The sequence below is a fragment of the Toxoplasma gondii genome, chromosome VIIa (genome assembly GCF_000006565.2).
Source record: "Toxoplasma gondii ME49 chromosome VIIa, whole genome shotgun sequence".
In the NCBI taxonomy this organism is placed as follows: Eukaryota; Apicomplexa; class Conoidasida; order Eucoccidiorida; family Sarcocystidae; genus Toxoplasma; species Toxoplasma gondii.
The window spans coordinates 496,395-511,461 of record NC_031474.1 but is presented as its reverse complement, the minus strand read 5'-3'; the positions used below and the strand labels follow the sequence as shown (position 1 = coordinate 511,461).

Here is a 15,067-nt window from a genome sequence, read left to right as displayed (position 1 = left end):
CTGTCTGCCCTTTCTCCTTCGTTCGAAACTCCCTCAGTTTATCGTCTTCAGTCTGTCTTGACTTCGCGCTCCGCCCAATTCCAATTTCGGTGACGCTTCCTGCCAAAGCGACGCGTATGCTGACACGCAGTTGCAAGCCACTCCTACGCATAGATTCACTTCTGTCTTTACTTGGACCTTCCGTTTTTTTCGAGACACAACAGATGGCTGTCGCCTGGTGTGACACACTTACCACGGAATGTGCTCATGTACCGCGCATCTGTAGGGGCATCTGTATGGCGGGTGAAACAGACAAGGAACTCGAGTTCGTGCGCTGTCGGCAATGTAGCAGTTGCTGGGAAGTTACGGGGCGGGCGTTTTGCATTCTTTCTTCAACTACCAGCAGGCAGCAGGGAAGTTCTTTTAATCAATTGCGACGCGCCTCTCGTCTATTTTGTGCATTTTAACCTCGCAAAAGTCGCCCCTGACCTCGTCCCAGTGTCGCGCGCAAAGAAGCTCGCTTCTCCATGTGTCTTCGCGGCTCGTCGCCCACTTTTTCGTTCTCGTCCACGTTTTCTTCCTCTCTACCGGCGGTCTCAGTGAGACAAAAGAAAACCGTTTTTTACCACCGTCAACGACGCAAGGGGAAAGGCGTTTCTTGTCGTCCACTTCCCCGCCCTTTTCGTTGCAGCTGAACTACGCTCCGAGCACCCAGCCTGCTGTCCAGGTCTCGAGGTTTTCTTTGTGTCGAATTTCTGTTCCTTCGTTTCCCTCCGCTGTCCGGCTTCTCAATTACTCCATATCACTCCAGCGCATAGCATTTAAACGCAACGAAAATGCACAAATGAGCGAGGTGGACAGGCAGCGACACGGAAAATTGTACACGGGGGACAAGCGACTGCGTTGATTCTGCCGACCTTGCTCCCTGGCGCTGGCGTGTTTGTTGCTCTCCGTCTTTCCCGCGCGTTTATGCCGAGTGTGCTAGCTTTCGTTTCTGGAAGCTTGTTCAGAGAAAATGGAATTTGTGGCTGCGGCCGGAGGATCGGCGGCGTCGGGCGAGTAGCCGCCTTGCTTGGGTCTGTGGCACTGTTGTCGTCTCTGCGTTTTTTCTGGCTCCTCGTCGTCTTCCTTTACGCATTTATGCGTGAAAGTCGTGAGGGAGCAGATTCGGTTCGCCCTCCCACTGACCGTTTGAGTTTTACACAGGGGTTCCTACCTCTGTACCGCTCTTTTCCGTCGCGCTTCAAACCGCTTGTGGGCTGGTTTTGTCCGTTCCGTAGCTCCTCATTTTTTGCTTCCCTTTCCTCAATCTATCTGCGACACTGTCGCCGTCTGTCTCCCTCTCTTTGCACAACTCTATTAGCTCGAGTGTCTTTGCCAAAAGACCTCTCTCCCGCGGTGTTCCATGCTCAAAGTACCACGGTTATTTGCTTCGCAGTGCCTGCCGAGTTTCTCGCTTTCTCGTTCAACCAACTCCCGGCAGGCGCCCCTTTCTTCTTTCCGTCTTTCCTTCTAACATTTTGGGACCTCTCTGCTTCACACGTGGTCTGTATTCTTCGTCGAGTTCTCTTCGCCAGCCAGGCAAGCCTTGCAAGTCTTCCAGGTCGCTGCCAGTGGGAAAAGCCTGCAAGAGAGAAAGACAAGCAGCGAAAAGCGACTAGGCGGAGACCGCAGAAAATAGACGTCTTCCTTCTTCGCGCTGGGCGAGGGCTCTAGGTATCTGTGCTCGCCGCTTCGCGAGCACCATGGCCATCTGAAAAGAGCTTGTGCAGGGGCATGGTTTCTTTCCCCCGCTTCGATCGTCTCTTTCTTTCGTGTTTCTACGCAACTCAACAGGATGGCGGGAATCCACGTTCGCTATCGCACCTACGCGCTTCTGTCGCTCCTCAGCGTCGTCACGCTGGTGCTGCGGACGTGGTACGTCCACGAGGAGTTGTACACAGTCGTTGCAGTGCTGAGTACAGGCAAAATTGCCCTTGCGCTGTTCTACAACTGTGCGTTCATGCTCTTTCTCGGGCTCGGCAAACTCGCGATGCGTCTGATGGTCGGGAGTCTGCGGGACCTGGAGATGGAGCAAGTCATCGACAGCGGTAGAGGCTTCCTCCTCGACACAGTTCTCTTCCTCGTTCTCTCTTCCCCGACGCTCGACGGCGCCGAGGTCTCTACCCACGCCCTCGCCAAGTTTCTCCTCATCGTCGTCTCCCTCAAGACTGCCCACCTCGTTGTCCAGATTCGCGGCGGAACGGTGAGGATACCAGGTGGTCCCTTTCGACTCACTGAGCGTCTATTTCGAAAACCAGCATGTGGAACTCGGGAGGAAAATCACGCTGTCGCAAAAGGAATGGACTGTCCAGGAGGGGATTCGGAAGTGAGGAGTTGCTTCCCTTGAAAAATGACAGAGTGACCGCTGCTGTGGCGGGTCGGAGACAGCTCATCTTTGTGTCTGATTCTCTTCAGTCTGTGAAGCATGTAACAAAAAATACAAAGGACGATGTCCCGGACATTTTCCCGCCTGTCTTGTCTGTTGTGCAGCTGTTTGAGGTCGGCAATCCTCGCACGAGTGTGCTGCTCAGGATATGCATCGCTCTGTTTAGTCTCCTCCTGCTCGACATCTGCGCTGTCCACTTCTTCTTCGTCAATTCAAGCAAGGCTTCGACTTTCTATCTCTGGCTTCTCTTCGAGGTAAGGCTTTTGCCTCCGCTCGTCAGAGATGCCAGCTTTTCGTGGAGCACCTCGCAGCGGAGACAAATCCGCAGGTCTGGAAGGAGACCTTCACACTGGCTGCCTTCCCGCCCGCCACTGGGCTGCATCGAGACCCAAACACAACGCGCGTAGTGTGTGGCTGCATGCGATGTGCTTTCTTGTCAGTGCCTGGGAATGCTCGTCTCCTGCGCTATCAGCACCCTCAAGTTCGCCGTTCACGTCGTCGACGTCCGCCTAGACAACGGTGAGCCTCCTACTAACGTCTGCCCATGTTAGCGCCTCTATCAGCTGCCATGCGCATGCATTTGTACTGCCCCTAGATTCGTGCTCTGCTTCTTGACTCCGGCTAGGCATGCAAAGCGGGCGTCTGTATGTCCATTCGTGCAGGCATTTATACCGAATGCCTTTCTGTACCCGGATTCGTGTATCTGCCGTGGTTCTTTTGGTGCTTCTCAGCGCCCTCTTGACCCAGATGAGTATGTTGTGTGGCAAATCTAATTCTGTTGCAGGATGGGCAGCCAAGTCAGCTGTCATTTTCTACCTCGAGCTCATCCACGATGTCACAAGTCTTGTTATCTTCCTGGTAAGCTTGGTACAGAGGTCCTGCTTGAGTGCTGGCGAGGGGCGAACTGCAGAGGGGTGGATGCGATTTGGATGGGAAGCACCTGCTGGACGATTGACACCTCGAGACCGCAACCATGATAACGGAGAAAGGTATGTTGAAGAGTGTTTCCATGCGCTTTTTCATCTTTGTGTGGGTGGCTGGGATGTTTTTTGTCTTGCTTGACAGCTCTTCATGTCGGTCTTTTTCATCACGCAACCAAGTCGACTGCCGCTGTACATGACCGCGGACATCATCCACGTTGTCAAGACCCTTTACAAGCGCATCTTGTCTTTCAAGAGGTACCGCGCACTCACCAAGAATCTCGAAATTAGGTAAGGGTATGGGAAACGCAGAACACTGCAGATTTCGGGTTCCCTAAAACTGTGAAATCATGCGCGTTGATGTCCAAGATGGCAGGCTCCAGGTGTTGTTGTGTGTCCCGGCGCCAATGATTGACGGCTTCTGAGATGGCCACACTGAGTTGTGTTGCTTTGCTGTCTTCCGCTTTCCACTCGCCCAGGTTCCCAGATGCGACGGCTGAAGAGTTAGAAACGGCAGACACCTGCATCATCTGCAGAGATCTCCTCTTTGAAGGGTCGAAGAAACTTCCATGCAGCCATATTTTCCACATCGACTGTCTCCGGTGAGTGAGAGGGCAATGACTGTTTCCACTTTTTTTGTAAGCAGGACATGTTCACTCATTATCTCACGGGAGCTCGTCTCGCCGTGTTTGGAATAATCGGGTTGTTCTAAGAACCAACCTCATGCATCATCACACACCTTTTCGCGGCTGAAACAACGTCGACAGAGTCCTTTCCGCTTTGAGTAGCCCCGCGTGTTTTTCAGAGTTCTACGACTAAGGCGTCGCGCCACTAGTTTCGTTTCGTGCTTTTTGTGGTTGCCTTGCAGCTCCTGGCTTGTGCAGCAACAGTCCTGTCCTACTTGTCGTGCGGACATACCCAGCGACGATTCCCCATCAACCACGGCCCCTGGCACCGCGACTGAGGCTCCACCACAGCACCCCCGCAGTGGCGTGCCCGATCAGAATGTCGAGATGGACAGGGGAGACAGTAGGACGGTGTCAGCCTCTTCCCCTGTGTCTTTTGATCGGCCAACTTCGACAGATCCCGTCCCTCAGAGCGACGCTGAGGGGCACGATAAAACCGACCGTTCAGTTGGCTTCGCAGAAATACCCGATGGACATCCTGAGAGGAGTGGAGGCGGATTACTTGGCGACGCGAGGCTTCGTGGTATTGATAATCACTGGACCAACGTCTCCGCGAACACTCTGGCGACACAGGCACTGCTACAGTCTCTGCAGCTCGCTTGTCAGACTGTAAGTTTGCTTCCAACTTGTCACCAGAGAGGAGCATACGCAGGTGCAAATTTCTTAAACAACCGGTGGAGACCGCTGTATATTCCTGGGTCCGTATATGGTGACCGTGCACACGATATATATGGTTTTAGTCTTGCATGCAGACGGACGGGGTGGTCCTTAACTGGCCACACAACGCTCGCGGCAACTAAATGGTGTTCGTTCGCCACATGCAAGAAGTATGGAGGTTAGGTAGAACCAAGAGGCTTTTTTACGCTCGTCACAGCGGCGTCTGCTGTATTCTCCTTGAGTGATGTTGTGTGCCATGTGTTTCTTTTCTTCAGTGTGATTTCTACCGCTTGCATGCGTCGTTGTGGACGATTGAGGCTCAGCGGGCGCAGTTGGCAGCGTCTCGTTTGCAAGCACTACGTTATTGTCAAGCTCCTCAACGGAGTGGAAGTTTGGACGCAGACACCCAGAGAGTTTCTGGGCAGCAGGGGCCTGGGAGCAACGATGCGTCGGCACCTGCGCCAACAGCAGAGAATGAAGCTGGAGCCATGGGACAGTCTGCATCACAGGGTCCTGCGATAAACCGTGGTAGAAATTTTATAGTTGTCTGCCCTAGTCACCTGTTTCATCATCAAGGAAGCGGGATGTTGCCGCCGCCAATGTACTTTCCATCGCTGATGCCATCATTCGACGCAACACAGATGCCGTCAGGATTTGCTGAAGTACCCTCCTCTTCCTCGCATGCCACCCCCAAGTTGGGACCTAGCGATTGTGTGAACGGTGAATGGCCTGGGCAGGCTTCCGCAGGTTCAGCATTCGACTTCGCGCATGGAGGCGAGGGTTTTTTCTGTCATAGTGTTCCGCGTTTGCAGCCATCGCCTCTCCAGACACGACCGTACTCAAGCGACTACGTTGGGAGTTCGTCTTTATCAGGTTTGGCAGCGGTGGCACCAGCGGCGAATGCTCCCCTGCCATCACAGACGAGAATTTCACCATGCGTGGGCGAAAATAGGACCCCAGATAGTGGGCCCGGAAATGGGCAAGAGGAGCGGACAATCTAAGTCTGACAAGCAGACAAAGTGGTAGCGTACAGTTCGCTGCAGTGTATGCAGTCGTAACTTGCTGGTCCACAGGCTACGGATTGGTTCTATGCTAATACGAAACTAACCCTTAAGGGGTGTAACTGTGTGGCCATATCTGAGGTGCGTTTTGCTTCCTGCTGCACTACCACTTGTCCGTTGTTGCATTTGGAGTAGGACAACTTGCCCGCCGCCAAAAGGCATCCACCCGATTATGGCGTGCGGAACTGTAGCTGTAGTGCTGGGTATCACATCAGGATAAGAATACACATGGTCAAGTTGTTGATGGACGTGGGATGTAAAGGTGATAGTCACTGTCGTCGTGGTCCTGATTCCATTCAAGCTGGTGCCGTGATCTAACAGTGAGTCGACTACATAATTGTTTTCTTGTTGCCGGTACAGTTTGCAGGATTGGGACAACGAATCATCGAGTGTAGATCTGTCGTCATATGTGTATCGATGTCTATGATGCTGTTGAAGATGCTGACAGTTATTGTTAGAGGGGGAGACCCTCTCACTATTCTGGCAGACGTGACCAGCCACAAAGAGTGCTCATATGCTCTGCTGTTTGAATTTGTTTAAGGGTAAATACTTGTGATAGGGTTGCGTCGAGCGTTATATGCAGTGGTATGATGTCAAGTAACATGTTGAGGTGTGTGTAGTGAGCTTTTGGTAGTGTTTGTGTAGGAGTTGTATGTGGTTGATTTTTTTCCAAGTGGAACAGCGGAGTAGATACGTTTGGAGGGTAGCGGCTACGGGGGAGTTACGCTGGCGCAGGCCATATGCGATGTATGCCGGACAGTGGCATGTAGAGCGGTACCGTATAATCGATGCGTTTGAAACTGTGGAGACTGGTTGTCAATAAGCCTACTTCTGTAAAAGCATCTTACCACCGTGACTCCCAATTGTGTTCGCTGCACCACACACGGAATCTAGTCCGATTCTCCTGGTCGTCTTTCCAAGCTACGACTTTCGAAAATGCTGGTTACAAATCGCCCGCTCATCTCCAATGCAATGCTGAGCAGAACTATCTGACGCACAGTAGTGAGTTGGCGGAGGACGTAACTGGATGCCACGTCGACCCTGATCTTACAATGCTTCGCGAGCTCGGGCGTTGTCATGTATGGGGACGCTAGCAACACGTTGTTACCATTCACAATAGATCCTTTCACTGATAGCTCTAGTGTTCGTGTTCCTTCAGCTGAAAAAATCAGTCACGCTCACGCTGCCATAGCGAGGTGGACCAGCTGTTTAATTGTCCATAAAATCTTGAAGAGACTGCATGGGAGCGCGCACTGGGGGACACTGACAGGTGACACAAGGAGAAGTCTTAACTATCATTCCAGTCTCTTGTTTCGGATTCAGATTTTCTGTTCCGCGCGAGGTGTCATGGAAGACAGAACACTGGTTTACCACAGTTAAAAGAGGGTTCCATCGAAATCCTAGAACTTGGAATGAACAAGGCGGAAGACGTACTTTCACTGAACTAGTCGCTGTCCTTCTTCACCGTGCCAGTCTGATGACATACGTGGGAGTCAGGGTCACTTTCTTAAGCAGACGTTGCAAAATGACTTGCATTTGCACATCGTACATTGAGGGCGGGTAGCCCAGATCCTGAAAACGCGTTTCCGAGCACGAAATATGAGGCAGTGAAAATACTTCTAACCGCTTTGCCGTATCGACGGACCACTCAGCGGCGGTTTTCATCCCCCTGTGAATGGCCACAATCCCCTCACCGAGAGCACTGGCAACGGCAGTGGCACCCCGCGAGAAGACGTCGATCAACTATACAAAAAGCTATGGATGAACTTGGAAAATGTAGAGTTCATTTCTGACACCCGTACTTTAACGGTAAGTGTCCGAAGGTTCGCTTGAACCTGGGCCCAAGTCAGACCACTGGCATGTACCTGGAAAACGCACCCGTTGAAGTTAAGACTGCAGAGTTGTGCTGGACTTGCGGTTACCATGTACGAGGCTGTTGCGACAAAGCATGCAAGCTGAACAAGCATCTCCGTGAGGCTAATTCCGAACAACAGCGGTGCCGTTGAACTGCAGGTGCCATAGAGTGCCGACGTCACTCCATGGATTGTCCTGTGAAATCCTTTCGTGAACAGTCTTGCTCGTCCAACGTCGAACGGTAACATACCATATGAAAAGGAGAACAGGAATCGCTATCCGGCCTATGGCAATAGATGCGGGTATGACTCCCTGCAACAAATGGCGGCAATCCACCGAAGCTGTCCTTCGCTTGAGTCTTCCAACATACCTGTGATAACAGTTCGTCGACAGAGCAGTCAGCAGACAAGATCTTATACGTAAGCTGACGCGGGTAATACACCACATCGAATAATACAGAGTCTGTCTCCAGTACCTGCATAGCCATTGGCGACACTCGCAACTCGAAAAAACATATAAAAGCCAGCGTCAAGAGAAGCACCCCATTGACAAGGTTCCATCCCGCCTGTGCGCCGGTGGACGGAAATTCAACAGACCTCGCAGCATTGACAAGGTTTGAGCGTACGAGGTTCATGTCGCACACGACGTTCGAGTAAACGAGGCCTGAAACAAACCACAGGCATGCACTATCCATGCAAATGGCCAGAAAATATCAACCGAACCTGTTAAAAGCGCGATCGCACCCATAGTACCCCCGCCATTCGATCCAAACTCTGTCACCTGTCGAAACGCAGATTCGGCTCCCGTAGACATTTTGTCTCGATTCCGTTGCCGTCCTCGAAAGTGTTAATACCACGGTGGAAAAAAAGGATCCATACAGGCGACATTTCGAATTAGCCTGAAGGCACAATGATGTTCCTGACTACCAACAACTGTACGTACACCGCTGAATGGTTACGAGCACACAAGCCACGGAAGCCTTATCTGCATCCAGCGCTGTCGTTTACCCTCTTGTGCAACTCCACCATAGAGTTTGCGGCGACTGCTGCCACTCCATCCAGACGTTACGGTTTCAGCGGCTGCCGGGTCTGTGATAGATATGGGGCCCCGGGACCAACATCATGATCAATATGTTAGCAACTGGCAACTCATTTTCCGGTGGGTGGTGTAGTGCCGCAGTGAACCATGCACTCTGCATCCGCCAAGTTCGCTTTAAAAAATGGCGCTGAAGCAGCACTCCTTCCATCAGTGATTGTGTGTGTCCGCTTTGGTGCAATGGTTGCTCCGGGATTAGTTGATCCAGGGTTCTGCGTTTGGATCAATGCCACAGAACACAGGGTCGGCACTGCCGCTAATCCGAGGAAGCGGGGGATGCCCGTATTCCCGCGAAGGCTTTGTGGCGGAAATCCACTGGCATGCTATTCTACGTGTGCCCACGAAAGTTCTACTCGTGCCACGGAGAAAAATTTTCCCCCGTTTCTTCTGATGAAAGCGTCCACACATGTAAGGGTGTTATGTCAATTCTGGCACGACTTCCCCGGCCGCAGCGGCAGACCAGCGCCACGAAGCCGCGATGCACAGCGAACCGTTCACCTCAGGCTTTCACTGTCCCAAGCCTCGAACAGAATAAACTCGTGCACACATTGGCGGCGAATTCATCACTCTGGTCTTGGCGCGTGGGGCATAGAGCAAAACGATACCGCAAACCCAACGGTGCCAATGCCACCAACAGAAATGGTACACCATGTGCTTGCACCACGCGCGCATCCGGTGCGCCAGCGTGAAACTAGCGTGTTCGTGGCGGACGCACGAATGCAGTCAACGATCCATACGAAGATTGTCAGCGGCGAAATTCAACAACAAAGACACATCACTGTCGCATAAATGCGGACACTTCCCCACTGCTTCTCCACACCAACTTCATCTCACAGACGCCGCTAGCGACAAGAGGCCTGACAGCCTGGGAAGCTCGTGAGTCACCTGCAAGTCACCTGTCGCCCAGTTGCCTCTACCATCCAGCACACACGCCCACTACGGAACTGGATGGAGCATCCAAATACCGCTGTGATTACTACAACTACCTGCGTAGAACACGTGCCTCGAGAACACGAGGATCGGATAAGCGAAAAAAATACAAATTCCGGTGGCAAGTCCCTGTTGAAAAGCTCCCATGTAATCTGATACGGAGAGATGCACCTCAGTTAGCCGCCAGTATACAAGGAACTCGAGACGCCTCGCTCGATGTTAGGGTCCCCCCTCCAACCCCCTGCCCTGACCACCTCAAAATCTAGGAAGAATTGCTGAAACAGTGCCGCATCAGATTGAAGAAATTGGCAAACACCCTCAAGATTTCTATGAATGCGGCCGCGGAATTCTCACAGGTAGCCAAACCCGTGTTCGAAGGTAACGGACACACCTCGCCACCAAATTGTGGGGGGCTCGTAACACTAAAACGTCGTCGGGACAGACTCGAAACATGGTAGAAGCAAAAGTGAGCACGCACGAAGGACTCTTAAAACCTATAGTCGCGAGAAAGTACATAAGTCAACTGTGACCACGCGCACATGTTTCTTCAAAAAACGACCCAGAAATCTACCACAAATTTCTTTGATTGATGCATTCCTCCGACGAGCACCTACTCTAACGACAAGTGTTCGACTGAGATATTCTCGGAACCCTTCAATAATGGGTGGTTGCATTCAGCGCCACCGGGAGCTGATGCGCCTCGTGCCGTTGGGACGGTAGATAGCGTGGTTCGGCTGCTGCCGTAGGCTTTGCGTTTCCTCCTTTAGTTGCCTCCATAGTCGCGGCTCTGTTTTTCGAATCCGCAGTTCCTGTTCCATGACTCCAGTTTCTGGCTTCGAGATGGTACGTTGTCCGGTGCCTCGATGCAGGCCCTATGGTGCGTCCTAACTGCTGCGAGCTACACGGACACACTGACTGAATGCTCCTACAAAAGCCACGGAAGCCTACCAGCATCCAGTGCCGCCGTTCGCCCTCTTGTGCAACTCTACCAGGGAGTCTGCGGTGAGTGCCGGCACTCCACCATCCAGACGTCACGATAGTTCAGCGGCTCGCGTGGCTCTGATAGATGTGCCCCGGGACCAACATCATGGTGGAGCGATCCATTAGCAGCCGACAACGCGTTTTCTGGTGAGTCGAGTAGCGCAGGAGTGATCCATGCACTCTGAAGTCGCCACGATTCTGTGAGGGGTTGGGATAAAAGCAATAGTTCGTCCTTAGAAAAAATAATCGCTTGTGTTCACCTAGGAAGATAAAGAGGTTTCTGCTGAGATTATTTCAGCCTGTGCCTTGCGCGTGAATCAGTGACACCGAGCATGGAGGAGGCAGTGCGCCACTAGTCGACTAAAGGGAGGGAGGGAATATCCACATTGCCGTCAAGGTTTTATTGCGGAAATGGTTTGACATGCCTTTCTATGCGTGCACACGAACGGTCCACCAGTCCCGAGGAAAACAGTCCGACGCTCCTGAGGAATGCGTCCGCACATAGAAGGGTATTTCGCTTTTTGCTGCACGACTTCACTACCCGCAACGACCGATCCACGTCAAGAAGTGGCGTCGTACACGACTCGCTCGCGGAAGGCTGTCATTGTCAAAAGCTCCAGACAAAAAAATCGTACATGCACTTTCTGCTAATTCGTCACTCCGCATAGTGTACATGGAGATACTGGAGCAGCGAGACTCCAAAACGCACCGTGCTCGTGGCACCAACAGAAATGGTGCACCATGTGCCGGCACCGCCTGCGTACCAACCGCCCGGTGTGCAACCGGCGTGTCTGTGGCAGACACACGAACACGGTCAGCGCTTCTTCCTAATCTTCATTCGCGGAAAATACAAAAATGAAGGCGAACGGGGCTGCCAGCCTAAAAGCGTAAATTGTCCCTGTGCGCCTCTCCAAACATCAGTATTATCGGACAGACGGGACTAGCCACACCACGTACTCACACCACGGGGACTGCTGAGTCACCTCGCAAGTCACCTGAGAGGTCACATGGCAAGTCACCCCTGAAGTCACCTCTCGTTCGGTACCCCCCACAACTCGCATGCAGTCACTATGAGCTTGAATGAAGCATCCAACCAACCTTATGACCACACCAGACGCATGCGTAGAATTTATGTCTCGTGAACACGAGCACCCGTCAAGAGAGGAAAACGAGAACGCCGGAAGCAATTCCCCGGCAAGGGCCCGCACACGATTTCAGATGGACACTGAACACGATCCACTGCTGGTACACAGAGCACCCGTAACAAACAGCCTCGCATGCGGATTCCCTTCCTCCTGTTTCTCCTCTTGCACTGTCTCGAGCGCCTAGATTTTCTCACGAGGATTCCTACAAGCAAGCTGCACAGAATTCAAGACCTTGACAAGCGCCATCAATAACCGCATCACTCAGAAGGTCCCCCTCGGAATAGTTACCCGCACCAACACACATGAATACCCAAGAGCGATGTGAACGACAACTCCTCCTGCTGATTGAAGATCACGCATTCGAACACAGGTGCAACGAAGAAGTACAACCGTATCTTTTTTCTAAGACAGGTAAACATTTGGGGTCCAGCGTTCTACAAGATTTGCTCTGCGTCCAGGGCTCGTCGCCCCCTAGCTACAACATGCAAGCTGCGGCACACTCTGGGCAATGGAATCAGCCGGCTGGTGAGGAGAACGCACGCACCGTTCGGATAACCTGGGAGCGAAGGTGTCTGGGGTGGCGGCTGAATGCGCCGAGCACCACAGACACTCTCGTAGCCGTACCCTTAATCGATGGTAACGGAGAAGCCTCACCGCCGAGTTGTGGTCGGCGCCTCACGTGAGACCGTCGTCAGGATAGTCTCGAGTCAGTGTAGAAGAAAAGGTGAGCACGCGCGCCCGACACTTTGAAAACACAGCAACCCCGACATCTACCACAAGCTTCTTGGTTTGATGCATTCCTCCGACGAACACCTACTCTAACGACAAGTGTTCGACTGAGACATTCTCGGAACCCTTCAATAATGGGTGGTTGCATTCAGCGCCACCGGGAGCTGATGCGCCTCGTGCCGTTGGGACGGTAGATAGCGTGGTTCGGCTGCTGCCGTAGGCTTTGCGTTTCCTCCTTTAGTTGCCTCCATAGTCGCGGCTCTGTTTTTCGAATCCGCAGTTCCTGTTCCATGACTCCAGTTTCTGGCTTCGAGATGGTACGTTGTCCGGTGCCTCGATGCAGGCCCTATGGTGCGTCCTAACTGCTGCGAGCTACACGGACACGCTGACTGAATGCTCCTACAAAAGCCACGGAAGCCTACCAGCATCCAGTGCCGCCGTTCGCCCTCTTGTGCAACTCTACCAGGGAGTCTGCGGTGAGTGCCGGCACTCCACCATCCAGACGTCACGATAGTTCAGCGGCTCGCGTGGCTCTGATAGATGTGCCCCGGGACCAACATCATGGTGGAGCGATCCATTAGCAGCCGACAACGCGTTTTCTGGTGAGTCGAGTAGCGCAGGAGTGATCCATGCACTCTGAAGTCGCCACGATTCTGTGAGGGGTTGGGATAAAAGCAATAGTTCGTCCTTAGAAAAAATAATCGCTTGTGTTCACCTAGGAAGATAAAGAGGTTTCTGCTGAGATTATTTCAGCCTGTGCCTTGCGCGTGAATCAGTGACACCGAGCATGGAGGAGGCAGTGCGCCACTAGTCGACTAAAGGGACGGAGGGAATATCCACATTGCCGTCAAGGTTTTATTGCGGAAATGGTTTGACATGCCTTTCTATGCGTGCACACGAACGGTCCACCAGTCCCGAGGAAAACAGTCCGACGCTCCTGAGGAATGCGTCCGCACATAGAAGGGTATTTCGCTTTTTGCTGCACGACTTCACTACCCGCAACGACCGATCCACGTCAAGAAGTGGCGTTGTACACGACTCGCTCACGGAAGGTTGTCATTGTCAAAAGCTCCAGACAAAAAAGATACATGCACTTTCTGCTAATTCGTCACTCCGAATAGTGTACATGGAGATACTGGAGCAGCGAGACTCCAAACCGCACCGTGCTCGTGGCACCAACAGAAATGGTGCACCATGTGCCGGCACCACCTGCGCACCAACCGCCCGGTGTGCAACTGGCGTGCTCATATGGCGGACACACGAACACTGGCAGTTCTCCCTATATTGAACAGCGACAAAATGCAATAACGAAAATGCACGAGCCTGTCGCGCAAATACGCAAATTGTCCTTGTGCTTCTCCACAACAACAATGTCGGCCAGACGGCACTAGCCACAAACGTGCCCACCCCACGGAAGACTAGTGAGTGACCTCTCAAGTCGTCTCCCGTCCAGGTGCCTCCACAACTCACACACGCCCAGTATCGGCGTGGATGAAGCATCCAAATACCCCTGTGTTCACTGCAAATACCTGCGTAAAACGTGTGTCTCGAGAAAATTAGGATCGGCCAAGCAAAAAATAACAATCCTGGTCGCAAATCGCCGAAAAAGGACCCGCATGAAATATCACGTGGAGAGATGCAGCTCAATTCGCTTCGGGTGTTCAAGAAGCTCATACCGACTCGCCAAGTTTTCGGACCCCCCTCCTCCGACCCCTCCTTGACCGCCTGAAAACCTTCGGCAGAAGCCCTGCAACTGTGCCGCAGCAGATTCAAGAACTTGACAAACGCCCTCGATATTCCCATCAATTAGACGGGCCCTCTCGGATTGCCTGGCCCGCATTGTTAGACATATCTGCCCGAGCGCGACGCGAACGACGACGCCTCCTGCTGATTGAAGATCACGCATTCGAACACAGGTGCAACGAAGAAGTACAACCGTATCTTTTTTCTAAGACAGGTAAACATTTGGGGTCCAGCGTTCTACAAGATTTGCTCTGCGTCCAGGGCTCGTCGCCCCCTAGCTACAACATGCAAGCTGCGGCACACTCTGGGCAATGGGATCAGCCGGCTGGTGAGGAGAACGCACGCACCGTTCGGATAACCTGGGAGCGAAGGTGTCTGGGGTGGCGGCTGAATGCGCCGAGCACCACAGACACTCTCGTAGCCGTACCCTTAATCGATGGTAACGGAGAAGCCTCACCGCCGAGTTGTGGTCGGCGCCTCACGTGAGACCGTCGTCAGGATAGTCTCGAGTCAGTGTAGAAGAAAAGGTGAGCACGCGCGCCCGACACTTTGAAAACACAGCAACCCCGACATCTACCACAAGCTTCTTGGTTTGATGCATTCCTCCGACGAACACCTACTCTAACGACAAGTGTTCGACTGAGACATTCTCGGAACCCTTCAATAATGGGTGGTTGCATTCAGCGCCACCGGGAGCTGATGCGCCTCGTGCCGTTGGGACGGTAGATAGCGTGGTTCGGCTGCTGCCGTAGGCTTTGCGTTTCCTCCTTTAGTTGCCTCCATAGTCGCGGCTCTGTTTTTCGAATCCGCAGTTCCTGTTCCATGACTCCAGTTTCTGGCTTCGAGATGGTACGTTGTC

The 15,067-nt window shown here is 52.7% G+C and overlaps 3 protein-coding genes across 3 annotated transcripts in view; 1 reads left to right on the top strand and 2 right to left on the bottom strand.

Annotated features, from left to right (window-relative positions):
- Positions 1-5: 5 nt before the first annotated feature.
- TGME49_304460 (zinc finger, C3HC4 type (RING finger) domain-containing protein) lies at positions 6-6,665 on the top strand. The gene is made up of 8 exons (XM_002371840.2): positions 6-2,224; positions 2,512-2,661; positions 2,848-2,926; positions 3,192-3,265; positions 3,473-3,618; positions 3,807-3,929; positions 4,196-4,622; positions 4,946-6,665. The coding sequence occupies exons 1-8, from the start codon at positions 1,817-1,819 to the stop codon at positions 5,669-5,671; spliced, it is 2,133 nt and encodes a 710-aa protein (XP_002371881.1). The 5' UTR covers positions 6-1,816; the 3' UTR covers positions 5,672-6,665.
- A 307-nt stretch (positions 6,666-6,972) lies between these two features.
- On the bottom strand, positions 6,973-10,444 carry TGME49_304450 (cation-transporting ATPase). Its single transcript, XM_018782419.1, has 8 exons — positions 8,308-10,444; positions 8,211-8,248; positions 8,061-8,150; positions 7,956-8,009; positions 7,836-7,897; positions 7,654-7,780; positions 7,534-7,596; positions 6,973-7,474 (listed from the first exon to the last, which is right to left on the bottom strand). The coding sequence occupies exons 1-8, from the start codon at positions 8,396-8,398 to the stop codon at positions 7,193-7,195; spliced, it is 807 nt and encodes a 268-aa protein (XP_018637225.1). The 5' UTR covers positions 8,399-10,444; the 3' UTR covers positions 6,973-7,192.
- A 3,129-nt stretch (positions 10,445-13,573) lies between these two features.
- TGME49_280370 (hypothetical protein) overlaps positions 13,574-15,067 on the bottom strand; it is a gene marked incomplete at both ends in the record, with an annotated part of 5,379 nt that continues 3,885 nt past the window's right edge. The window contains 2 exons of the mRNA XM_018781846.1: positions 13,574-13,674; positions 14,142-14,241. Coding sequence (XP_018637224.1) covers positions 13,574-13,674; positions 14,142-14,241 — 201 coding nt within the window. The remainder of the gene's footprint in view (positions 13,675-14,141; positions 14,242-15,067) is intronic.

Excerpts from the sequence above, each read along its gene's own strand:
- TGME49_304460 (XM_002371840.2), top strand. The coding sequence starts at position 1,817 with ATGGCGGGAATCCACGTTCGCTATCGCACCTACGCGCTTCTGTCGCTC. Across the intron at positions 2,662-2,847 it reads ATCTCTGGCTTCTCTTCGAG|TGCCTGGGAATGCTCGTCTC; the intron begins GTAAGGCTTTTG and ends CTTTCTTGTCAG. Across the intron at positions 3,930-4,195 it reads TTCCACATCGACTGTCTCCG|CTCCTGGCTTGTGCAGCAAC; the intron begins GTGAGTGAGAGG and ends GTTGCCTTGCAG.
- TGME49_304450 (XM_018782419.1), bottom strand. The coding sequence starts at position 8,398 with ATGTCTACGGGAGCCGAATCTGCGTTTCGACAGGTGACAGAGTTTGGA. Across the intron at positions 8,249-8,307 it reads TGCGATCGCGCTTTTAACAG|GCCTCGTTTACTCGAACGTC; the intron begins GTTCGGTTGATA and ends GGTTTGTTTCAG. Across the intron at positions 7,597-7,653 it reads TCGCAACAGCCTCGTACATG|GTACATGCCAGTGGTCTGAC; the intron begins GTAACCGCAAGT and ends TGCGTTTTCCAG.